This window comes from Cupressus sempervirens, chromosome 5 (genome assembly GCF_028749045.1).
Source record: "Cupressus sempervirens isolate cs-2001-9-10 chromosome 5, ASM2874904v1, whole genome shotgun sequence".
NCBI lineage: Eukaryota > Viridiplantae > Streptophyta > Pinopsida > Cupressales > Cupressaceae > Cupressus > Cupressus sempervirens.
In genome coordinates, this window is record NC_143122.1 from 1,001,674,387 (window position 1) to 1,001,702,186 (window position 27,800).

The following is a 27,800-nucleotide window of genomic DNA, read 5'->3' on the forward strand; positions in this document are numbered from 1 at the left end:
CCCCATGTCAATCATCCTCAAAACTCCCCTCAATCAAAGGGCCTAGGATTGTAATATTGCACATATGCAACAATTACCATAGGAGTAGGAGACATGACATCTAGTACCTCAACACCAACCACTTGCCCTACCAAATAATATGTCTATTTCATATAAGGCTCAAACAAATCAACACTTAAAGGAGGGTCATCCTCATTAGTCAATGGTACCAATTTACTATCTTGTTTAGACTTGTGCAATGGCAGTCTCCATTCTTTGTACGTGGTGTCGAACCTCACATACTCATTCTCCAGGTCCTTAAGTGTTATAGGGTAATCAAGTAGGTTATCTATGTAGAAGAATTCGTTCATAGTATTCTTTGAGATATGTACAAAACGTTTTCCTTGCAAGTTGCACATAGTGTTGTGAGGTTCTCACACCATTGCCCCAAATTCTTTGGGGACCCCTTTTTTTTCGCCTTGGCAAATTTTTGGGTTGTCTAGAATTTTAAAGTTTGAAAATTTCACGCCTTGGCACCTTCAGGACAAATGTGGGGAGGCTTAGCCTATTTTCACCTGGCTTCGCTTGATTTTCCAAAGCAACCAATTTCATCCTTAGGCTGAACAAAATTTTAAAGAGCAATATTTGGTAGGATAAAATTGTAAATTTGTACTTAGACGTTTTCCTTTGAAAATCCAGATATAATTGTGTAAATTTGAATAATCTTTCAATAGAAAAAACAAAATTTGTTAGACTTAAGTTTTGGAATATCTCAAATTTTTCTTTGGTGAAAATTTTAATTTTGTTGAAATGAGGCTAAATTGCAAAAATTGATTTTTAGCTCTAGAAGAAATTTTATTTTATTTTTGTCAAATTTTTTTTTGGCATAGCAAAATCGATTTGGGTAAAAATTGCAAAAAATTGGCTTTAATAGATTAAAATTGCCATGAAAACTTTTTGCCTTTAATGAAATTGATAATTTAATATTGAAAAATGGCTTTTGGTTAGCCAAAACCCAATTTTAATGACGTATTAATTACTAAATCCTCATTAAATGGAAATATTTAACATCTCCAAGGCACCATTTAATTTCTTTTTGCAATTTAGAACTAATTGGCAATTTTAAAAGGCAATTTTCATTTTAGTAAAATTAATATTTAGCTAAGTATTTAATTGTGGGCCATAATTTTTGCTTTAGTTATTGTTTTTTCTTGCTCCCAGGGTCCAAGTCGGCTAGCTTGGGGGGAGTAAGAAAGTTGGGTATAAGAGGAGGCCTCTCTCCCATTTTTTCCTCATTTCTCACTTCTCCTTCTCAAGGCGTTGGTGATTTTGCAAGAGTAGATCTGCACTCTTCTTGCTTGGCGAAATTTGTGGGAGCCGAATTTTGTGGGAGCCAAAATTTGTAGGAGATAAAATTCTGATTTTTGCAAGAAGCTACCATTTTTGCCCTAGGTGTAATTTTATTTGGAGGTGAATTACATGATAAATTTCTGATTTGCAAGTGGATTTGAAGTTCTTGAGGTCTTGTCCTAATTCCGAAAAGTCGCTGTACGATTATTGGTTAAGGTGAATTTTCATCATCTAGAGTTGCAAGGGGTCTTTAAGTTGACATCCTTCTTTCGTTCTAGTCTTAGAATTGCTTCCCTTGGTTCTACTTGCCTTCTGGTCCACCACTCTACCATCCTATAATAGGGCAACGAGCATGGAGGATGTTAGTGCAAGTAAGAATCCCAAGCGGACAAGACTAAGAAAGACAAAGAGGATATGATGCCCAAAATGCCCTTCTCGAAAATGAAGAGAATAATCGACACCAATATCGGTACAGTGGACATGATACGGATGAAGGACAGACTAAAGGAAGGACAATCCCCCTTGGCAAAGAGGATATCAATGAGATAGATTTTGGATCGAGGTAGGATGAGTTGGGAAAGGTTGCTATCAAGAAAAAGCATTTGGGCACCCTTTTCTCTCTTAGTGCTTTTATTGGATTTGCGAAGGAATATGAGAAGGATCACGAAAGGATACTACAAGCAGCGAGCAGCGTGGCAAACTCAGTGGAATTCAGGGCGAAGCACACACCTTGTCCTCCTATGGAAGAAGTTAACAAAAGGCTAGCTAAGTTCATTGCCTTAGCTAAGAAAATGAAAGAAAAGGGAAGATTTATATTAGAAGATCATTTGATGTAAGCCCAAGTGGCAATTTCCCTTTCTTCTAGAATAGGACAAGTGTCTATTTTTGATTGGCCGCCATTTTGGTGCCTTCTCATTGGTTGCCACTTTTTGCAATTTTTTCCTTGGTCCATTGATGAGGTGGCAGCTTCTCATTGGCCGATGGAGTGGCAACCCTAATTAGGGTTTTGAGGATCCAATCTAGATCGTTGGTCTTGTTTTGATCTCCACCGTCCGTTGTATTTTTGGCCCCTATAAAAGGCCATTTGCTCTCATTTGTAAAGTGTTGGAGAAATTGTTACGAAGATAATACCAAAATTGCTCTCTTTTTCATTGTTGTGATTTGCACGTTGATTAAGAACATTGGGTGTTATTGCATGTTTTCTACTTCCACATAGTTAGATTTTCTTTCAAGTTGTTTAAGTTGGTTGCATTTGAAGTTGTTTAAGCGAAGTTAAAGTAGATGGATAGTTGTATGGTAGCATTGGTAAATGTTTGATAGGGATCAATACTAGGCCACTAGCATCTTAGCGGCTGGTTGGGAAGCTTTGTGTGGTAAACTAGTTTATTATTCCTTCGAATCATTACACCTGTGGAAGTGAGGCCGTTGGTCAACTCTCATTAGGTTCGATCCCCGTCCATTTGCTAACCTTCCATTCATAGGAATGGAAGTAGAATAGTGAGTAGCTGGGTAGATGAAGCTTAGAGAAGTAAGTTAAGTGATAGAACTCATCCATTCACCTTCCACCACCACCGCTTTCCATCAACATCATCATCGGCATACACACCCTCCATCATCACTACCATCAACATTATCTACCACCCGCACATTTCACAAACCGAGCCACCATCACCTTCATCCTACGAAAGTCCAAGTCATCCTCAACAATTTGCGTAAGGCCGCCTACGTGATTACCAGCGAATCACATCGATAAAACTGAGCGAGTATCCAACGGTGTAAGGAACATTGGAGCTATTTCTTATGTCTTCATGAGTAATAAATTTTCAAGAGAGGAGTTGCATGTTTGATATCCCATATTGAATATTCAAATCCTAATATGTTATGTAAGTGATACAAAACTCGCATCAACATTATTTGGCGCTAGAAGGAGGGCTGAATTTAAATTTATTCTTGAGGAAATTGGAGCATTGGTGAGGCACATACCCTCCTTCGTTGTGCCATCAACATTATCTGGCGCTAGGTGGGTCTGAATTTTTTTATTTTGAGGATTTGTTGGCATTTAATTATGAAGAAGAATGGTGCTCCCTAGATCAAATCAGCCTAGAGCAACTTGGAGAACACTTCAAGATCACATTGTAGCAAGTTTGTGCTCAACTGCTTGGGAGGAAAGTGAGAACACTAGAGAGTACTTGGACACCGTTGACGTGCTAAATCAAGAGGAAAGAAAAGAAAGAGCTATTGAAAGGAGAATTCAAAGGAGGTTGGAATGTCAAAGAGAATTGGAAAGGAAGCTTGAGAGAGAAAGGAAAGCACAAAGACAAGCTCAAGCTATTGTTGAAGAGAACTCGAATTAGAGACAATCAAGTTGGGATTATTTTCAAGTTGGATAGAAAGATTGGGTCTTTTTCCCCCGAAAGATTTGAGAGACTGATATCTGATAAGAGGCAGAAGATATTGAGAAATACACCACACCAAGAGGAGGACTTACTTGTGTTAGAATCTCCCAAGAAACCAAGGAATCGTCGAGTGGTTGATACCTCAAACTTAGCTAGCCCCTCAAGTAGTTTACTAGTTCAAGCTCCAGGTAGGCCACTGGTTCAAGCTCAAATTAATCCACCGATTCAGACCGTAGTCAATCAGCCAGTTCAAGCTCATATCAATCAACCAACAATGGCTCAACCACCATAGATCCAAAACAATGCCTCACCACTCTTATTCCAACAATACCATGATCTACCAAAGAATCCGGCAGTATTCTACTCCAAGTTTTTTGTCAATAACCCTAATTGTATAGCGGACGAGCATATCAAGGTATTCCAAGAGGCATTGTGCAATAGAAGAACTCATGAGGAAGATGTCGCATGTAGGTTTTTCCCTTATTCACTAAGTGAAGAACCCTATTACTGATTTGTCAATTTACCAACATCATCAATAATAGGATGGGTTCAACTCAAGGAAGCCTTTCTTGCAAAGTTTGGTATGGCCATCACACCACTGGAGTTACATAGAAGGTTTGTGGACATAAGGAGGCATGATAGGGAGACGATAAGTTCCTTCAATGATGGTTTCCATAAGGCTTACATGAGATTGCAAGCCCCTTACACAATGACAGAAGCTGGTGCATTGGAAGCATACTACAATACCTTAGACAACCAAACGGCTATGTTCACGAGAATGGCGAATCCTGCTCCCACAACGTTAACTGAGGCCTACACTAAAGCAATTGAGATAGGAAGGCAATTAGGCCAACAAGGAATGGAACCCCAAGGTGCAAGATATCCAAACAATCCGGTTCTACAACTTGCATACTAGGCGCCTGTAAATCAGTTAGTAGTACACTCGGGGCCTCCATTATCTCAAGCACCGCCATCAATACCAATTTATCTACAAGGTGCAAGTTCCTCCACAAGGATGCAAGAAGAAAAGGATGAGATGAAAGAGTTGATTGACCAAGTGAAGAAGCTATCTACGGAAGTCACCTATTTGAGAAACTAGAATAATCAACTCCAAAGTTCCCAAAGAAATAATCAAGGGAATAATTACCATAATCAAGGTGGAGGTTATCAAGGAGGCTATCAAAGAAATTATCAAGACAGAGACTACCAAAGGAATAACCAAGGTGGTAGCTATCAAAGGAACTACCAAAACAATAACTATCAAGGTAATAACCAGTCACAAGACCAAGGATACAACAATCAGTCCAACCAGAGGAGAACTTGGAATACGGGTCCAAACAATGGAAATGTGGTGTCGCCACTTGATAATCAAGCTTCAGCAGATAATAGACTAGTGGACCGAATATTCTTGGCTGAGTCCGCCACGTCCAAGTATTGCAGATTCTATGAGACGGATCAACATTCGGAGTTAGCGTGTGCAGAATTCAAGAGAACATCTTACCCGTTCCAAAACATAATAGATGAATCAAATAACCAGCAAGATGTTAAGGTTACAGGGTATGATATTGTCCCTTCCCCGGGATATGATCAATGTTTGACTTTCGAGGAGTTTTCATTCCCACCAGAATTTCAAGCTTATGAAGAACCCCAAGGGAGATTTCCTCCTGAGTCAGCAAACAGACTAGTTGATGAAGAAATAGATTAGAAAGGGTATAACGATGGGTCAGACTTTTCTTTCCCACCTTTGGAAGATACTGTTCTAGTTCAAGGAACAGGTGGGAACCAAACATTTCAACAGCCGATTAGCGATGCTAGGTTCTATCAAAGGAACAACAGGAGAAATGACGGACCCTTCACATCTTCCATACCCCTAAACAATTTCAATACACCTCCACACCCTGATGCGAGCAATATACCAAATCCTTTGAGAGATGCACCTGAATATAGACAAGGCAACCTTGGCAATGGGAATGGACAACCGAGCTTTCAACAAAACAATCAAGGTACTCAAAGAACATAGAATGTCCAGTCGACAAAAGAAGCAAGTAAAGGAAGGACTGGAAACAATGCCGTGAACAATGAAGAGTTGAAGAGATTAGGACAAAGCGTGACAGAGGAGATGAAGAAGGTTAAAATCAGTCTCCCTTTGTTTGAATTATTGAAGGTAGTGGAGATTAGAGACACGTTCCTTGATAGTTTGAAAGATAATAAATCACAAGGATTCCACACTCAAGGTGCAACAACACAGACTCAAGGGAGGCCTCCTCCTAATTCGGTGCATGTAATCTAGGACGCTCTAGGGGCGAATATGACAAACTCGTCTCAAGACATTCCATCCGGAGAAATAAGAAGTTTTAAATAGGAGATTGCATATGGCGATATCAGTGAATTCAATAGACAGTTGGGACCTCAACCAATTTACGTGGCTCAAGGATCAACGCCTGTAGAACAACAAACCCAAAGGAATCAAGACCAATAAACAATAAAGAAAAAGTGAAGAAAGAAGAGGTTGCTCAACCAACAGATTTCGGAGTGAAGCCAAAGCAAGTACATAAGACACCTGTAGTGTATTATCAAGGAAAAGATGAGCCAGCCCCATTTTTGCTATTAGTAAGGATGTTCGGGAAATTGCTTCATAGTTGCTTAATAGATTCAGGAGCATCAAGTAATGTTATGCCTTTGAACATTTGCAGAAGACTGGGAATCATGCCTTTGGGATCAAACATAAGAGTTACTCAATTGGATAAAACAAAAGTACTAGTAGTAGGTGAACTACACAACATACACATGCAGTTGGCATCCGATCCAAAAATGGAACACATGGTAGACATTTCCGTGGTAGATGTGGCCGATACTTATGGATTGATCCTAGGTAGAGATTGGGCTAGAAGATTGAATGGATATATGGCAACAGACTTCTCTCACATGTGGCTCCCATGGAAGGGACTGGCCAATCAAATCAGAATCGACAGCACCTCGAGGTTGAGATTGATAATCACAGAAAAGGACGAACCAAATGAAATATTGTTCGTGGAAACAAATATGAGCACCTACAGGCCAAAGAAACTAGAAGTATTGACTATGAACATCATGAGCGAAGGAAAGGATTCCACTGAGGTCCTGATTGAGTCAGATCTAGATGCTTCGTCCGATGAGGGTGAAGGCATGTTTGAAAACTTCAAGAATTTCATGACTAGAACTGTGCAACAAGGGATGGAGTTGGGTAACCGAATGCCAGTAAGAGACCTATTATTACCCAACTGGTGCAGAATCCACAATGCATTCCACTCGGAATTATCTTGCTCTTTGTATACAGTGGCCTTAGAACAAGTGGAAAAGAGGATCCCAGGGAGAACATGAAAATCAACATGGCAAACAAAAAGTTGAGATTCAACAAGTTGAAAATCAACACAGTTATACTATTAACCCAATGAGAATCATCGATAAAATTTTTACCAATATGTTTTCCTTTATGAATCATCATTGCAAGTTTTGGCGATGACTAATAATACACCTCAATAATACAAACACTTTCATCATACCTTACAACACACTTCCATCATTCCCAACGACACATTTCATGTTGCATGCCACTTTGCACGTTGCACACTCGCACACCATAGGCTAGACTTAGCACGTTATATGCTCGCACATCACACTTTGCATGTTGCACATTGTACGCTGCACATTGCATGACTACACCCAAGACATTGCACGACTACACTTTGTACGCCAGACTCCACACGATTGTATAATATACATTGCACAACTTGCACTCTACATCATTATACTTACCGCATGGCATTACTTTGCACATCACACAACTGAACCCAAAATGTCATGCACTGCACGTTGTACACTACACTACCTTTGGACACTCGACACCCTTCAATGCTTGGTACTCTTTAGCACTTGGAAACCTTCGACACCTACACTTTGGCTCTCAAAAATTGAATATTATACTAAATTTTTCAGAAATATGATGGCTATAATACAAGGTAACATAGTAGATCGTAGATTAGAGCATATGAAAACCACATAAATGAATTGCTATCATTTGGAGACATTCTCGGATTATATCTAGATATACAAATTTGTCCTCCCAAGAAGACGACACAAATTTGAAGGACTAAGTGAAATATCGGAAGTGATATATATCTAACGACAGACTGATGGTTGCTAACCACTGAAACAACAATTACAAATTAGGGAGGGTCTTGCACTTAAAAAACCGCAAACAAAAACTCAATTCCTACCGAAATTGCAAATAAACAAGAAAGGTAAACTCTGTTATGACTTCCTACAATTCCGAGAATGTCCTTATAAAGAGTCCCAGAGAAATTATATTGAAGGGTTACAAATATGTTGTCATACTTTATTTATTATTTTATTATTTAGGCCCCTTTTACTTAATTAATTCAATAGATTCTTATGATATTATATTAATTTTGGACCCACCTAGTCAATTATTTCACTCTATTAATTTGGGGAAATTAGAAATCCTTGCCGTCTTAAGCAATCTTGGTCACCAATCTTAAATTGCATCTACTTGAGTTATTTCAACTTGCAACATCAGGTCAGTGTAGGATACATGGTACCATAGAGCACGAGGAGATGCATTGCTTGATATTCCTTTTGAGGGTGGATTTGGCATTATGAGGAAGAATTTCATTTTCAAAGGTGTATGAGCCCTATGGCGCTTATCATTTCAGAATTAAAGTTCCTTGAGTTCAAAGAAGATATTAAAGGGAAACCAAGAAGTGGATATGGAGGAAATACTTAGTGCAGTGTTGAAAAGGGACACATTCTTATAGAAAAATGCTCCATGTGACACATTCATTTGTCATTGGTCTATTTTAGATAATCATTGTAAACCCTAATTAGGGCATAGTTGTTTAAATCTTGGTTGTCAATCTTAAATTGCATTCACTTGGATTTTCTCAACTTGCTGCACTAAGAAAAACGATCCATGTGACATGTTCATTTTTCATTGGTCTATTTTAGATAATCATTGTAAACCCTAATTAGGGTATAGTTGTTTAAATCTTGGTTGGCAATCTTAAATTGCATTCACTTGGAATTTTCTCAACTTGTTGCACTAGGCCAGTGTAGGATACATGGTACGATAGAACATGAGGAGATGCATTGCTTGATATTCCTTTTGAGTGTGGAGTTGGCATTACGAGGGAGAATTTCATTTTCAAAGGTGTATGAGCCCTATGATGCATATCAATTTAGAAGCAAAGTTCCTTGAGCTCAAAGAATATATCAAAAGGAAAGCAAGAAGTGGATATGGAGAAAATACTTGGTGCAATGTGCATAGCCTTCCACATTTGGATTTTACTTGCCATCTTGTCAAGACACTAATAATGTAATCAAGTTCCAAATAGATTGTTATGAGAAAGTATTGGCCAAAGGTGGCAAGGACTTCTTTCAGCTTACAAGTTAGACATCAAAGAACAAAGAAGGCACTTATCACTTGAGTTGGACACCAAAGAACAAAGAAGGCACCTATCACTGGAGTAGGGAACCAAAGGATGAAGATGAGTTGTATCAAGGAAGCTTGGTTGAGTTTAATGATCAAGATAACCAAGTGGAGGATCAACTTTCATGCATTACATCACAAGGAGAGGAAGTTGATAAGAAAATCAAGGAGGCAATAGATTTCATCCAAGGAAGGGAAAGTATAGAAGGAAAGGATCAACACCTCAAAGAACATGAAAGGCATCATCATGAATTTAAAGAAATGAAAATCCTTGAAGAAATTTCACTCATAACACCAAAGGCAATCCTTGAGGATGAGTTGCAGGTGGTTTCAGGCACCCTTGGAGAAGAAGTCAACTAGGTTGATAGATTAGACGGACTTCAAGATATCACATGTGAATCTACATATGAAGAATAGTTTGACAAGACATTTCAAAACATCGTCGCAACCATATTCTTTGGGGGGTCGCTAAAGGATATCATTAAAGAGGTTGATTCATTGCCAAAGCTATTTCAAGATAATTAGGTTATTGCAAGTGGCTTGATTCACCATCAACTTTGACCTCCAAAGATCTTACCACTTGGGGATTGAATATGGTAAGCTCTGGAGAATGTTTGGTGATGGTCTTCCTTCCAATTCTAAAGATTCCATGCTTAATGAGATTTTGCATGAGGAATTGCAGCATGTTTCTAAAGACAAACCTACATGCAACTCTAAGGGAGAAACGATAAATAACAGTTTGGATTGGTGCTACAGTTGGATATTGCATTTGATTACCTTGGGCAGATATTTCGAGAACTCGTCAAGGAGTCTTTGATTTTTGAGGATGCACTTAGCGATTTTCACAAGGATGCATGTTATGTTGTGCAAGGACAAACCACCTAAAGCAATATTCCATGGGCTTGATTTTAGGAGTAATCTTGCTTTGGTCACTCATGAGTTTGATGTTGACGCTTAGCAAAGAATCCACTAACAATTGTGATCTCCTAAAATTGTGAACAATCAACAAGGAATTAAATATGACTTACTATTTGAAGCCCATCAGGTTCTCTTTCCTTACTTCAAATGTTGAGAATTTTAAAAGATTTCATTTTGATTATTGTAGTTTTGGAAGGACAACTTGCATCTAGATTGATCATGGACCAAATTAACCTCCTCGATTGTTGATCTTACATGACAAACTAGAGCCTAGGAGCTCTTCCTTGGAGAGCATGGAATTTGGTTACAAACACTTCCTAAGCATTCAAATTATGCGAAAACACATCATATTCAAGGCAATATCTATCAGAGCAGGAAAATATTACAATACATCAAGGTAAGCTTCATCTTTGAATTATTCTTAGTATTTTAAATTAAATATTATGATCTTCTAATTTGTTAAGTTTATATTTGTAAATATATTATAGTTCTCACCTCTAGTTGAAATTGTCATTTCAAAGTTCGTGGATTCAAGTTTGATATCAAAGTTGCATAGTAGAAATTACACATCAAAAAGTTTGCATTGTTTTTAAGAAAAGCAATCTTGGGAAGGGCAGATTATCATGTCTCCTTTCTAGAATAGAATTTAATAATTATTTAAAATTAATTAAACATAAAAATAAAAATATAATAAATTAATAATAAGGAGCCTTGTAAACATCATCTTTGTAAATCTATATAAGGAGCTTTCGTCTCCTTTGTTTAATACAACATCATCAACGATTTACCACAACATGGTATCAAAGTGGGTCGATGGGATTTCATAAAATTTGATGAATTTTTGAAGAGAAATTCAAGCCTCTTCTGATGTGGAATTTTTTTCCTAGTATATCTTTTTTGATTTAAAAAAAATAAAAATTGTCAAGAGGTATTTCATTAAACTTGTGGTTTGTCTTTGAAGAGTTTTGCTGAAAATTGCAAGCCTAGTCGAGGTTTTGATAGTGTAATTTCCTAGATTGAGCAAAAGTCTTTGATTTTTTAGGGTTGCATGTACTTGCCTTCTTGTATGTGATGTTTTACCATGAGACTCGTGTTGTAACTTGTTTTACACATGAAGTCTCGTGTTTCGTTGCGTGAAGATTTCCTTGATGGGTTTTTATAATTTTTTCCCTTAAAAACTTTATAATGGGTTTTATATTTTCTCCTTAAAAAAATTATGGTTGGGTTTTTGTAATTTTTTCCTCGAACATTAGCTAGTGGGTTTAAAATTTTTTCCACAAAAATTATTTGATGGGTTTTTAAAAACAAAAAATCCCTTGGAATTTTTTTAAATGGGTTTTAATAATTTTTTTCTCAAAAATCCTCTGTTGGTTGTATTGCTCTTCCTAAAAACGAAGGTTTTTGTTCTCTGATTCGTGCCTCAGGTTTTGTAGTCTAGTTTTGATCGATTTTTCACCTCAAAAATCAAATCTGGTTCTTTTGATTTTTCTCCTAAAACAATTTGTCTTTTTGAAGTTTGTTTTGGGGTGTCATGCTCATCTGCAAAGTTTGGAGGGTTTGTCGGTTTTTCCTCAACATTGTGTTAGTTGTTCTCAAAGTTTGTCATTGTCTCCAAGAAAGAGCGGCTTTGTTATCCAACATCAGGTTGGATGTTTTGTGATGATTTCTGGTCAAATGTATGTTGATTCTAGGAGGGTTAGTGGCAGACTTTTGTCTCTTATTGCAGAGCATTTTGAAGAAGGGCCACCCTTTTGTTAGATGGCTTCTTGGTCATTAGCATTCTGTAGATCTACAGAGGGTCTTGCAGCTTTACAATGTTTTATAGAATTTGTGACCAAAAGACATCAGTTAGACAATGACCATTAAAGGAGGGTATTAGAATATTAAAATGTTTATTTAATAATCATCTTAGTTAGTCTTTAGTTTATTAGGTAGTTTCTATTATCATCTAAAGTTCATGATTGTTTCTTTTAGAAACATCATTTTTGCAAATCTATATAAGGAGCTTTTGTCTTCTCTGTTTAATACAATAACGACAACAACATTGATTTACCATAACAAATTGGACGTTGATTATGTTTTATGAATCAACAATTGTTTCTTAATGTATTTCAAATGGATAATGATGAATGTTAATTGTTAGGGATTGATATTCTCCTAGTAAGAAACATTTTATATTGCCATTTCTGAGCGGGATCCAAACCCTAGTTGGTATGGTAAAGAAAATCAGTGAAATTGCCAATAGGGGACATTACAATTAACTCTTGCTTCCACTTGTCTTATCCCATTCTCTGCTGCTGCTGTATATGTCTTCATGATACTGTATACTGCTGTATTCTGTGTCATATAATCATTCTCTACTGCTGCATTATGTCTTCATGTTGCCGTTTCTCCATAAATTGCTTGAAACAAAATCAGTCCTAGAGGAAGTCATCAGGGCATATAAAATCAACCATATGAAGATTGCTGCATTTCTTATTTCAACCCGTCCTATAGTATCTCAATAAAGCACTGTCATAAAAACAAAATTTGTCTAGAACATACCCTTTGCTATCACCCTTAATCATGCTCCTACATATTTGCTGCTCTACACAATCACTGAAACTTGGGTAATTTGAAGTTGGGATGATAATGCATAATCTAGATACAATGGTCTTTGTGATACAGTGAACTGAATATGGTCAGAAAATAAGCTTCATGCTTAAACTGCTCTAAGACATATTCATACCTCCTGTCTTTAAGGAAGACTTCATTGACATCAATGACTGACATAACTTATTTTCATCGATGACAATTGATTGGCCATGTACCCTTGACATCAACGACAACTATTTTTTCCGTGCACCTTTGACATCAATGACAACATTCTAACAGAATCAATCACTATGAATTCCTATTCCAATCAATCAGATAAGTAAACATTGGTTATAGAAACTATGACTGGTTGCATTGGAAAAAATGGAATTGATGATTCAGCAAGGTATATGTTAAGAAATCAGCAGTCAAACTTGAATCTTCTATTTGACACGCAATAAGTATTGTTAGTAAAGGGCTACCAAATATATTCCAAACATATTGTAAAAGAGAATCAATTGTTTTATCAATCATATGGGAAGCTGTGATCATGATTACAAAGAAAGAAACACCATCTCTAGGACATCGACTTGGATAATGATCAACATCCAATAAAAATATCAACTTGCATAGAGTGACTTTATGTTGCTGAGTAATATTGAGAGAAAGAAATTGTTATCAACATGGAGTATTAATGGCCGCACTTGATACAAATGTATCAATGAATAAAAAGAAGACCATAATTAGCCACGGGTAATAACATATTGTGAGGAATACATCAGAATAGCAACCTAAGATGATTAAGAGAGAATGTCAGAATAAGAAGATAGCCATTATTATAACTAAGGGGGCTACAAGCAAATTTCATTAGCATTCTGAAGAATCTCATGAGGTTGTTATCACCAATAATACTAGGGATATCTTCGTATGAGAAGATAGCAATCCATATATTAGATGATAATGGAGACATCAATATCGTTGACATTATTAACTAATATATAATCTGCTAAGCATCGATAATTAGAAAAGATAATCATAAATCAATATTATGGTTGAACTGTGAAGGCCTGATAATAATTAAGTGGCAGCAATCTATTATTATTTAAGGGCAAATCAACCTTATGTATAATGATATGATAAATATCCAAAGAGGTCAAGGCAGAGGCTAATGAATTTTAATCAATAATACATATTTGTTATGGACGGAGCGATTGAGGAAGGACGTAACCCTTCAAACTCAACAGATGCTAACAGTTGGGTTTTGAGGTATAAGAGCAAATTCACATTCACCCAACAACATCATTGGAAAGGAGAGAGAGCAATATTAGTAAGAACAGAATAAATCAGATTCAGTAATTCCTTGGTATGAGGTGTCACCAAGTATAAGTATGTGTGTGTATTTATGTCTGTGTCTGTATATACATAGTCTTGATGACCATTCTCTATGTGAACTCTGTGTGCATTTTAGAAATGTAACATTAATGTGTTATTGCTTATATAAATATGCATACAGATTTATTTATATATTTGCACGACTACCAATTAATAAGCATATTTTTTAATTATCTGATTTAGCAATAAAAGGTATATTGCTGGTTCAAAGAATTAATATAGAAAGTATGTATAAGATAATATGTATATTTATATTTTCTGATTTCCGTCATTGTGATCTAGGTCAAAAATTTAATACTCATCCAATCAAAAAAATAAATAAATTATATACTCATGATTTGGGGATTACATGGTCCTTGCTTAAAGCTCTATTCCTCGTACCACCTTACAACAACATCAAATTATCAAAAAAAAAAAATTCTGATATAACCTGTTCTTTAATTGCTACTAACTGGCAGAACAAGTTTTCCTTTAAAGATATTACATCTAGCAACAGATAGAATGTGTGCCATTGTCACCTTTATAAGATGGAAGTATACATTTTGGTAATTAAATGACATTTTACCCTATACGCTTTTCAAACCCCTAACATCTATGATATATACAAGTGAAATTGGACTATGAAGTTATGTTCTATTTTAAGTAACATCTACATAAGACTAACTAGCCAACAGCAACAAGTTCACAAATAAACATATTCAGTTCTAAAATTGAATAAATGAATTTTTACATTAAGACAAAAACAAAGGCTCTAATTTGAATATTGTAAACTTGAGTGATTTTTGACATACCGGGAATACAAGGGAACTTTGCTGGAAAAATAGGACGAATATCTCCTTTTTGTATCTTCCAATCAACTGGATTCAAGCTCGTTGCCTCTAACTTCACCAACAATTCACCTTTCTTTGGACTAGGAATTGGAACCTCCACATGCTACAATATACAAACTACTAATTGTGACACATTTTTAATGTAAGCAATATGTATCACTTAACAAAAGAAAAAAGAATACCCATATGCTAAACTAATTTTGATGCTCGCAAGAAGCTGGAATCTAAATTGATGTCAAACATGTAGCAAAACACACGCCATTTGAAATGTAATACACATGAACAAGCACTAGCAAATGAATAATCATATTTGTAAGAAACTAGCTATATTCTTATGAAGGTCTACCCTCTCTTGCCCCCCTTCCATACATGAAGGTATAGACCTCACAGTATGGTTATTATATATTGACTATCCATAAGATGTACAGAAAAATAAAAACATTTATTAACTATGTATAACATTTGCATACAATATTAAGCAGATAATATCATAAGATGAGCATCAAATTCTTGTACAAACAATATATGATAAGCACAATAAAATACAAACATACTACATATGATGAACTCACTAAAATAAAACAAACAAAAAAATATGAGCCCATTATATCCTCCTAGTCATAGTTTATATACTCGGACTTGAAGAGTACTTGATAAGCCTGAAATTTTCAACTTGCCAAAATCTCAGGAAATACTTGGCAACTTATTAAAAATTAAAAGCTCTTAAAAAACATATTTTTTCATAAAATTCAATCACAAAATGTATTCAATTAAAACTCGACATCTTGAAAGAGAAAATGCATGGTTTTATAGCAAAAACATGATGTGAAAAATGCATTTATACCAATGGTTTATCTGCATTGACACTTTGGCATCTATAAAAATGTGATAGTTAAACTTATGAAAACTAACCCACAAAATAAGTACTCTGAAACTCAAAGAGTACTTGCAGAATTTGCAGACTATGCTCTCGAGTCTTCTTGTGTGATTTTCACACCATTGCCCCATTGCAAATGGGGACCCCGTCTTTTTTGCTTTGATGAGTAGGAGTAGTTGTCTTAAGTGGTTTGAGTTAGGCAATATTTTCAATTCTCCAAGTTTGAATGTGAGTTTGAGCAATTTTGGCTCGATGAGAAGAAATTTTGTCTGGGGTTTGTGTGAGAATTTTGATGTCCTTTTGAGGTATTTCCGTAGCCTAAGTCCAAGTGAGTGGGTGGAATTTTAGTCTGAGTGTTTGAGAAATAGGAAAAGGGTTGTGAACAAACCACAGTCGATGGAAATCCTTAACGATAAGGATTCCCACCGGCTATCATTTCCCCCAAAATCTCAAGCTTCCCCTTTGATCAAAATGAGGTGCAAGCGCTTTGAGAGATCCTTATTGCGGTGGCAAACTAATTGTTGCTATACTAAAATGGGGAGTAGAAGAGAAAATGGTAATTTTCTGAAGGATGACAGTCAACACCATAGTTGGTAAAAATTCCTAACGCTAAGGGTTATCCACTAGAGGGGAATTCCTGAAGCTAAGGATCCCCCCCCCCCTCATCAGCCCAAAAGAGATGCAAAATCATGCTAAGGCGTAGCAAATCAAAAAAATTAGTAAATAGGCATAGTAGGCGAAATGACAAGATTTGGAGAGTCTAAGTGGCAAAAGTGGATCCGGTAGGAATTCCTAACACAATGGACTTTCCACCGGTGAAAATTCCTAATGCTAAGGGATTTCCACCACATTAATTCTCCCAAGTTCCACCATCCTCTTAAGGCATTTAAAAATCGATTTATGGGAGGGCAACATCATGGGAAAGAAGAGAACAAGGAATCACCAAGGAATGTTGAAATGATATAAAATTTGCGAGAATCCTATTCGGTGGAAATTCGTGACGCTAAGGATTTTCCCTAGTGCAAATTCCTACGGTTGAGGAATTTTCACCACTTTTTTCCCTTTCATTTTTTTTACCAAAATGCATTTCAAGCAAGTGTTAGGCAGAGGAGGTTGAGGTAGGATAAAATTGGTCAACAATGATGAAATTTGGAAAGTTTTAAGACAAGGGAAGGCTACCACATGTTCGGTGGAAATTCTTAACTCTAAGGATTTTCACCAGTAGGAATTCCCAATGCAAAGGATTTTCCCTAGCGGAAATTCCTAAAGTTAAGGATTTTCCACCAGTCAAATCTCATCCTCTATAATTAGTAGAACTGCCCACCATGAATTATTCTTGCAGCCCATAAATGGAAATAATTTTTCCTTTTATGCTAGCGTTTTTAATTTTGCAATTAAATTTAAAAATCTGTGTATTATCACCACAAAAATGCCTAGCTTACGATGATTTAAAAAGGGAAATCTGAATTGCTTCAAGACAAATTGAATGGGCAGATTGGTGCGTTGTAAGAGATGAATTTTAATGCTAAGTGACCAAAATTGGGGTGAAGCTTGTTTATTACAAATGTGGGTTTATTTCAGATTTCTTTTAACAAACTTAATGTTTTTCTCCTTTGTTTTGCAAGGTAAATATAAAGAGGGCTGAATTGAAATTCATTCTTGGAAAGAGAAAATCAGAGCATTGTTGGTGCACATACGCTCCATTGTCATGCCGATAGAAATTGGAGCTAGAGGGCAAGGTGATGATCAGGACCTCAAAACTTCAAACGAATACTACAAGAAGGTGGCTCAAGCTTGATGACTCAAGTGAGAAGGAAAGATTCATGTTCAAGTTATCAACCTGCAAATTTAGATTGAAATCAAGAGGAAATTCAAGAATGCATGCAGGATCCAACAACATGAGGACATATTCAAGGAGAATCAAGAAAAGATCAAGTTCATAGGTTCGCGAAGATGCAAGTGATTCAAGTCAATTCCATGAGGAATTTTGAAGGATGGGGAAAAATCTCAAATGTTGAGAGATACTTTTGCAATTTTAGCGAACACCTTCTACAAACCAAGACTCCAAGCACAAGATAAAGATGATGATGCGGCAGTTGTTTGTCTCCTTCAATTGGAAAATTTCAATTTTAAGCACAATTAATAACATGATGCCAAGTGCCCTATTTTCTCATTGGTTGAGAATAAATTGTAATTTTCTTATTGGGCCAGGAATTGGTGCTTTCATGTGATTGGTTGCAAATTTGTCAACCCTAATTAGGATTTATGGGAAGAAATCTCGGCCCTTGATCCTGATTCTATCTTGGCCCTTCATTCTAATGGAACTACTATAAAAGGCCAAGGCCTTCTCATTTGTAATAGAGGGGCTTAGGAGGTTAGCTTAAATTGGAGGTAGTGAAGAGCTCGGGATTAGAGTAGGCTAGCTAGGGGAGAGACTTGATGAAGTTGTTGCTATAATGCTTGACAATGTAATTGATAATTCGTTGTTGGTTCTTCATGGTGGATTACTTAATATTGCTTTGTAGTGTTGCATGGTTTCCTCAATCTTTCACTTGGAGTAAATTTATTTTCATGTTGAATTAGTTTTGTTGAATGGAAGTTGTTGTGGATGGGTAATTGTATGACTCGACAAATCCCAACCACTAGCCCTTTGCCGATGTTTAAGGGTGGCTTGTGTGGTAAGGTGATGATAGAGTGCACTTAACTACAATTGATATTGAATCTTTAGTTTGCATCCATTTGATGGGATTGAAGAGGAGATATTGATTTGAAAACCATTTGAGTGTTCCTTAGGAGCTTGCACTACATGGGTGGAACTGTTGTTGAGATTACACCTAGTAGAGTCCAAGTCATCCATGATTCCTTGCATTCATAGTTAGAAGTAGAAGTAGAAATAGAAATAGAAGTTAGAGCTTAAGTTGGAGTTGAAGTGGAAAATTGAAAAATCGGAAGCTATATTTTCATTGCACATTGTGAAGCTAAATCTTTAGGAGTGTAAGAGTTGTTGATGCAAGAGCATCCAATGATGCAAGGGCAATCCTATATCACCAAAAAAAAAAATGCTTAGTGTTAGTTCCTGTTTAATGTGTTTGTATTTGTGGATACCCATTTGGGCCACAAAGGGATTCCAACTCTTATTGTTCCACTATTGGTTTTTTTGGTTAGTGGTTTTTAGCACCTCAAAATATGTGCCAGTGCAAAAAATAGGTTATTTTGTAATTGAGCCATAATTATGATGATTTAAAGGGTGTGAGCTGGAATGATGATTGTACTTGTAATTTAAATTATTTTATTAAAAAAAATCAGGTCAAAAGGTTTTATAGTATGAAAGTTATTACAGTTTTAAGTTCCCTGGAGACCCCCTGAGAACAGTTCAAAGTCAAATTTGAGGCACTAAATGGTATTGTACGGGCCCCAAAATTGGGGGACGAGCGAAGTTGGTCCACAGGGCTATAGAGTGCTTGGAGAGCTTTTCGAAAATGTAAACGGTTCATCAATTGGAGTCTTAGATCAAAAGTTATGGTTCTTGGTAGTTGTACTACCATTTTTGGATTCTTCTAATTTTGCACCGACTTCTGACGTGTCTTCTAGAACCTTCTGCTTTGGCGGTTGATGCAAAATGGTATATTCTAAAATGTATTCCTAACCCTAAACCTACTTTGGGTTACTTAAGGTCATTTCTGGCATTGTAAAAGCAGTTTTTGTGGAGTTTGGGAGAAGGTACTATGAGAAGGGTTTTTCTCCAGAATTTGATAACATTATAAGCCCATATGGCATGTAGTTGAGTCTATTTTTGCTATACTGAAGGTAATAGCATATCATTTTTTATAATAAAATCCTCCTTTTCCTATTGTGTTCATTTTGTCTTGGGTTGTGCTCTCATCAAGTGGTATTAGAGCAGGAGTTTGTGAGTGTGTAGAGAGAGCGTTGACTATGAGGTAGTTTACATTAGAACTGTGTGGTTGTTGGTTTTGAGATAATGAGAAGATGCCTCCACGAAGAGAGCGTGGTGGAAGGGCCTGAGGTTAGAATCCTCCTTCAGGCATTGCAAGAGGAGATCCATAGAGGGATGAATCTTGCTGTAAGGGATGAAAGCAAGGAGGAAAATGAAGAAGGAAATGTTGTGCAGGAGGGAGAAGACAAAGGAGAAGTCCTGAACCAAGTGGAGGAAAAGCTTTTTAGGGCCATTGCCAAGTGGGGCAAAAGACGTAAACTTAAGGTCGGCATCTTTTCGGAAAATCTAAACCTGGATGAGTTGATCGACCTATCAATGCGCTGGAGGAATATTTTGAGTATGAGGATACTGAGGACCCTAATAGGGTTAAGTTTGTAAAGGCTAGAGTAAAGGATCATGTCAAAATCTCATGGCAAGAGATTCAATTAGAAAGAAATGGAAGAGGGAAGGAGAAAATCACAAGATGGGATCGCATAGTGGACAAACTAAAGAACTAGTTCATTCCTGTTGACTACGAGTTTGATTTGTTCACGAAGATGCAAGGGTTAAAGCGAGCAAGCAAATCTGTCCAGGAATTATAGAGTAGTTTTACCTAGTCCTTATTAGGACGGGGCATGCAGAAGCAAACAAGGAGAAAGTTTCTCGTTAGCTTAATGGGTTAAGACTTAGCATTCAAGAGGAGCTAAGTTTGGTTAGAATGACCAGCATTGAAGAAGCATACCAGTTTGCCAGTCAAGAAAGAAGGGGCGGTGGTAGGTCTTTTGGAGGCATAAATGAGGACTGGAAGAAAAATAAAGATGTGGGTACCGGCCAAAACTAGAGGAATGAGGGTTTCAACCGTTCCCGTGATCAAAACTTTAGAGACCAAAGAGGAAGAGGTAGAGGACGTGGACAAAGTTCGAGAAGAGGAGGCTTTCATGGTACATGTTTCCACTGCAATGAATAAGCGTATCATGCCTATGAGTGTCCTCAACACCAAGGAAAGACAAATAGGAGAGTTTATGGTCAAGCAAGAGTTGCCCATGTAGATGATGACGCTAAGTCATCGCATTTAGAGGATGCAAAAAGAGGAGAGGTTCTAGTTAATGGAAGGGTCTTGCTGAGCGGTGAGACTGAACCTACGCAAAGGAAGAGTTTGTTTCGTACCAAGTGCAAGTGTAAGGGTAAATGTTGTGATGTGATTATTGATGGTGGGAGCACTGACAACTTGGAGTCAAAGGAGATGGTCTCAAAGATAAAGCTCAAGAGGAACACCCCCACCCATATCGGATTGCCTAGGTATAGAATGATCATAAGGTCCTGGTTAGTGAACAATGTTTGGTAACATTCAAGATTGGTGGTTACCATGATGAGGTTCTCTATGACATCATCCCGATGGATGTATGCCATTTGTTGTTGGGAAGGTCGTGGACAATATGATAGGCATGCTATAAATGATGGTCATGCAAACACTTATTCTTTGGCGAAGGATGGAGTTCGTCACAAGTTGAAGTCCTTGATAAAGGAGGATGAAAAGGTATGTAGTAGTGCTAGAGTATGTCTTCTTGATAGATGGAAAGTTTTGAATGGCATGAAACATCAGCATATGTGTTATACTTTAATTCCTAGAAAGGATAAGGAAGGTAGTAGTGAAATTCCAATTAAAGTCTTGGATCTATTAAGTATAGAGATATCATATCTGATAATGTCCTAGAAGGGTTGTTGCCAGTAAGGCAAATCAATCATCAAATAGATTTAGTCCCTATAGCTCATTTGCCTAACAAGGCTGCTCATAGGATGACTCCTATTGAGACTGAGGAGTTGAACAAACAAGTTCAGGAGCTATTGAGAAAAGGTCTGATTTGACAGAGCTTGAGTCCATGTGCAGTACCTGCAGTGCTGGCACCAAAGAAGGATGGAGAGTGGAGGATGTGTACAGACTCTCAGGCTATAAACAAGATAACCATCAAGTATGGGTTTCCTTTGCCAAGGATGGATGATCTTATGGAATGCTTGAGTGGAGCTCATTACTTCACAAAAATAGACCTCAAGAGTGGCTATCACCATATACAGATAAGAGAGGGAGATGAGTGGAAGACTACATTCAAGACCAAGAAGGGTCTATATGAGTGATTAGTCATGCCCTTTGGATTGAACAATGCGCAGAGCATCTTCATGCCTCTTATGAATGAGGTACTAAAGTCTATTTGGATGATATTTTAATTTTCGGTAAGTTTCAAGATGAACATTTGTTGCACATTTGTAATGTCCTTGAGAGATTGAGGGAAGAGAAATTGTTGATTAATTTGAAGAAGTGTAGCTTTGTCAAAAGGGAGTTAGTGTATTTAGGGTTTGTTGTATCAGTTAAAGGTCTCAAAATGGACCTAGAGAAGGTAAAGGTCATCTTGGAATGGCCTACTCCAAGGTTTGCCACTGAGGTGAGGTCATTCTTTCGTTTGGCTAGTTTTTACAAAAAGCTCATTAGGAATTCTAGTAGTATATGTGCACCCCGAACTGAAACAATGAGAGGGGATAGTAAAGAGTTCAAGTGGACTACAGGAGCTGCAAGGAGTTTTGAGTTGCTGAAGAAGAAGGTGATAGAGCAACTTGTGTTGGCACTTCCTGATTTTAGCAGTGTTCCAGGTGGATTGTGATGCTAGTGGTAGTGTTATTGGGGTTGTGTTGAGCCAAGAAGGTAAGCCTATTGCCTATTTGAGTGAAAAATTGAATGATGCAATGAAGAGTTCTTGCAGAGCTATAAATTTTTATTGAAACATAGAAGTGGAAGATCTAATAGTGCTATAGATGCATTAAGTAGGAGACAACTGTTGTTGACAGAAATGCAGGTTGAAGTGGTTGGGTTTGATGAACTCAAGAATCTGACCCTGCGGATCCTGGCTTTGCAAAGGCTTGAAAGGGTTGTAAAGAGTCTGTTACTCTAGTAGGACTAGGCGGTTGGATTACATGATCCAAGATGGTATGTTGTTCAAGGGTAGTCAACTATGTATTCTAAGGAGCTCCTGTGTTGGCACTTCTTGATTTTAGCAAAGTGTTCCAGGTGGATTGTGATGCTAGTGGTAGTGCTATTGAGGTTGTGTTGAGCCAAGAAGGTAAGCCTATTGCCTATTTTAGTGAAAAATTGAACGATGCAAAGAAGTATTATGTTTATGATCAAGAGTTCTATGCAATAGTTCAAGCCTTAAAGAAATGGAGGCATTATTTGTTACCAAAATAATTTTTCTTGTATACTGATCATTAGGCATAGCAGTACCTAAATAGCTAAGGTAAATTGAATCAGAGACATCTGAAATAGGTGGAGTTCTTGCAGAGCTATAAATTTGTATTGAAACATAAAAGTGGAAGATCTAATAGGGTTGTAGATGCATTAAGTAAGAGACAACTATTGCTGATAAAAATGCAGATTGAAGTGGTTGGGTTTGATGAACTCAAGAATCTGTACCCTAAGGATCCTGGCTTTGCAAAGGCTTGAAAGGCTTGTAAAGACCCAGTTACTCTAGATAGGACCAAGTGGTTGGATTACATGATCCAAGATGGTATGTTGTTCAAGTGTAGTCAACTATGTATTCCAAGGAGTTCCATGAGGGAGAACTTGATCAAGGAAAAACATAGTGGAGGAATGGCAAGACACTTTGGTCGAGATAAGACCATTGCCATTGTTAATTAACATTATTTTTAGCCTCAATTGTGATAGGATGTGAAGAATTTGTGCAGAGTTGTCGAGTATCTTAGACAACTAAAGGAGTCAGTTAGAATACTGGACCCTATCGGCCATTCCTTGTTCCATCAAAGCCCTGGTGTTATAGCCCAATTTTTGACCTAATTTAAAATGCTCATATTGGCGTTGAGGTTCAAATGAAGTTAGTTGATAGTTTAAATTATTATAATCTTGCGAAATGGTAAGATGGTTAGTCATTATAATTTCATATGAAAATAACATACTAGTTGATTATTTATCATGAATCCATGGAATTGGAAAGGCGGTTAGCTGTTATGATTATTTATGATAATAATTATGGTAATATGATTTAACTGCGGAGAATTTCCTTGTGGGAAGCACATTGAAGGGGTGGAAGCATTGTTAGAAAAGAATTAGGCACATGAGCATCATCATCACTGGGCAAATGGGTTGAGGACCTAGCGACTTGAACATCAGAATACAACCGATGGAACCGCATGCGCTATTAAATAAACAATTTAAAATATAAAATAAATAAATAAAAATATAATACGTACCTTAAAGGTTGATTGGTCTTTCTCGATATTATTTTAATGTATACCTATGTACATACACAGATATAAAAATGAAGTGACACCATCATATTATTTTCTTATAATAAAATGATGCCACTTCACCAATATATTTTCATGCATGTATATAAATATAAATCATAATAATTTTCGAATTATAACCTTTCAACTCTTTTCCCATCTTTTCCAACTCTGGTGGGATGAAGGTGATGGTGGTTCAGTTTGTGAAATGTGCAAGTGGCAGATAATGTTGATGGTGGTGATGATGGAGGATGTGTCTGCCAATGGTGATGTTGATGGGAAAGCGATGGTGGTGGAGGGTGAATGGGTGTGTTTTGATACTTGATCTACTTCCCTAACTTCCTTCTCTAAGCTTCGACTACCCAGCTACTCACTATTCTACTCCTACTCCTATGAATGGAAGGTTAGCAAATGGACGGGAATCGAACCTAATGAGAGCTGACCAGCGGCCTCACTTCCATAGGTGCAATGATTCGAAGGAATAATAAACTAGTTTACCACACAAAGCTTCCCAACCAGCGGCTAGGATGCTAGTGGCCTAGTATTGACCCCTATCAAACATTTACCAATGCTACCATACAACTATCCACGTACTTTACTTTCACTTAAACAACTTAAACAACTTGAAATGAAATTTACTTCAACAACTTGAAACAAATCTAACTATGTGGAAGTAGAAAACATGCAATAACACCAAATGTTCTTAATCAACATGCAAATCGCAACAATGAAGAAGAGAGGAATTTTGGTATTATCTTCGCAACAATTTCTCCGACGCTTTAACAAATGAGAGCAAATGGCCTTTTATAGGGGCCAAAAATACAATGGACGATGGAGATCAAAACAAGATCAACGATCTAGATTGGATCCTCAAAACCCTAATTAGGGTTGCCACCCCATCAGCCAATGAGAAGTTGCCACCTCGTCAATGGACCAATGAAAAAAGTGCAAAAAGTGGCAACCAATGAGAAGGCACCAAAATGGTGGCCAATCAGAAATAGACACTTGTCCTATTCTAGAAGAAAGGGGAAATTTGCCACTTGGGCTTAAATCAGATGATCTTCTAATATAACTTTTCCATTTTCTTTCATTTTCTTAGTTAAGACAATGAACTTAGTTAGCTTTTCGTTAACTTTTTCCATAGGAGGACAAGGTGTGTGCTTCGCCTTGAGTTTCGCTGACTTCGCCACGCTGCTCGCTGCTTGTAGTATCCTTTCGTGATCCTTCTCATATTCCTTCACAAATCCAATAAAAGCACTGAGAGAGGAAAGGGTGCCCAAATGCCTTTTCTTGATAGCAACCGTTCCCAACTCATCCAACCTCGATCCAAAACCTATCTCATTGATATCCTCTTTGCCAAGGGGGATTGTCTTTCCTTTAGTCTTTCTTTCATCTGTATCATGTCCACTGTACCGATATTGGTGTCAGTTATTCTCTTCATTTTCGAGAAGAAGAGCGTTTTGGGCATCATATCCTCTTTGTCTTTGTTAGTCTTGTCCGCTTGGGATTCTTACTTGCACTAACATCCTCCATGCTCGTCGCCCTATTACGAGATGGTAGAGTGGTGGACCAGAAGGCAAGTAGAACCAAAGGAAGCAATCTTAAGACTAGAACGAAAGAAAGATGTCAGCTTAAGGACCCCTTGCAACTCTAGATGATGAAAATTCACCTTAACCAATAATCCTACAACGTCTTTTTAGAATTAGGACTTGACCTTAAGCACTTCAAATCCCTTGCAAATTAGAAATTTATCATACAATTCACCTCCAAATAAAATTACCCAACCTAGGGCAAAAATTGGAGCCTCCTGCAAAAATCAGAATTTTATCTCCCACAAATTTCGTCCTCCACAAATTTCGGCTCCCACAAATTTCGCCCTCCACAAAATTCGCCAAGCAAGAAGAGTGCAGATCTGCTCTTGCAAAATCACCAATGCCTTGAGAAGGAGAAGTGAGAAGTGAGGAAGAAATGGGAGAGAGGCCTCCTCTTATACCCAACTTTCTTACTACCCCCAAGCTAGCCGACTTGGACCCTGGGAGCAAGAAAAAACAATAATTAATGTAAAAATTATGGCCCTCAATTAAATACTTAGCTAAATATTAATTTTGCTAAAATGAAAATTGCCTTTTAAAATTGCCAATTAGTTCTAAATTGCAAAAGGAAATTAAATGGTGCCTTGGAGATGTTAAATATTTTCATTTAATGAGGATTTAGTAATTAATACGTCATTAAAATTGGATTGTAGCTAACCAAAAGCCATTTTTCAATATTAAATTACCAATTTCATTAAAGGCAAAAAGTTTTCAAGGCAATTTTAATCTATTAAAGCCAATTGTTTGCAATTTTTTACCAAAATTGATTTTTTGCTATGCCAATAAAAAAAATTTTGACAAAAATAAAATAAAGTTTCTTCTAGAGCCAAAAATTGATTTTTGCAATTTTATTTTACCAAAATTAAAATTTTCACCAAAAAAAATAAATTTGAGATTTTCCAAAAGTTAAGTCTAACAATTTTTTTCTCTTTTGAAAGATTATTCAAATTTACAATTATATCCTGCCAAATATGGCTCTTTAAAATTTTTTTCAGCCTAAGGATGAAATTGGTTGCTCTGAAAAATCAAGTTGAAACCGAGTGAAAATAAGCTAAGCCTTCCCACATTTGTCTTGAAGGTGCCAAGGCGTGAAATTTTCAAAACTCAAAAAAATTTGGCCAATCCAAAAATTTACCGAGGCAATTAAAAAAAAAGGGGTCCCCAAAGAATTTGGGGCGATGGTGTGAGAACCTCACAACAAGATTCAACACCTAGGACTCACTTGGCTATATAGCCAAGGAAAAAAGGGTGAAGAGGTGAGAGAAAGGAACCTATAATAACATGAAACAGAATCAGATGTGACATAACAATGGTTATTATTTTTTATATGAATTATTTAATATATCATGCATGATCATGTTTATTGTATTCTACTGTCAAGTCGAGTGAGGTGATTGGATACCATGATGCTTAGTGGTTGACAAGATGTTCCCTGTCTATTCCGGGTAGGGAGGGCCTTTCTCGTTAGAGATTGTGTGGGGATAAATTATGGTCCGAGTTTGGGTGGTCAAGCCCTTGACAATGTTTCCTCTCTACAAAATGTTGGACGTGCACCAGATAAAGATAAGTTATGCATTCAAATGTTTGTCGGAAACAAGTATATTTACTTTTATAATGTATGTTCAAGTGGAAGGTAAGATTAATTGAGTGTATCATCGTTACAATTATTTCTTAAAATGAAAGCAACTATTATCGTCCATATAATTGGCAACCGATTAGATCGGTTGATCTTCTAACTGAATGTGGAATATATTTATTTGCGAGAGAGATTTATTTGATGAATTGTTATTTCAGACTTCTATTATTAAGAATAATGATTATGAGTATATTTTCTAATCTTATGTATTGCCACAATTAAACAAATTAGAAGGAAAGAAATGATACAGTGGTATTTGAAACCCTTAATGGTACAGTGGTATCTGATGCCCTAAATGATCCAATGGTAATTGATGCCCTAAATGATCCAGTGGTATCTGAAGCCCTAAATGATACAGTGGTATCTGATGCCCTAAATGATCCAATGGTAAATGATACCCTAATTGATACAGTGGTATGTGATGCCTAAATGATATAGTGGTATTTGATGGTGATTGTTATTTGATTTTGATATGGTGGTATTTGATGGTAATTGTCAATTTATCCTAAGTGATATTGTGGACTAATTTGGGTGATTGCAGATGCAT

At 36.9% G+C, this 27,800-nt stretch overlaps 1 protein-coding gene across 1 annotated transcript in view; it reads right to left on the reverse strand.

Moving 5' to 3' along the window:
* The window catches only part of LOC149559302 (Oxidoreductase, zinc-binding dehydrogenase family protein), a 138,301-nt gene that overhangs the window by 79,764 nt on the left and 30,737 nt on the right, over positions 1–27,800 (reverse strand). The window contains exon 2 of the mRNA XM_089833212.1: positions 14,886–15,027. Coding sequence (XP_089689338.1) covers positions 14,886–15,027 — 142 coding nt within the window. The remainder of the gene's footprint in view (positions 1–14,885; positions 15,028–27,800) is intronic.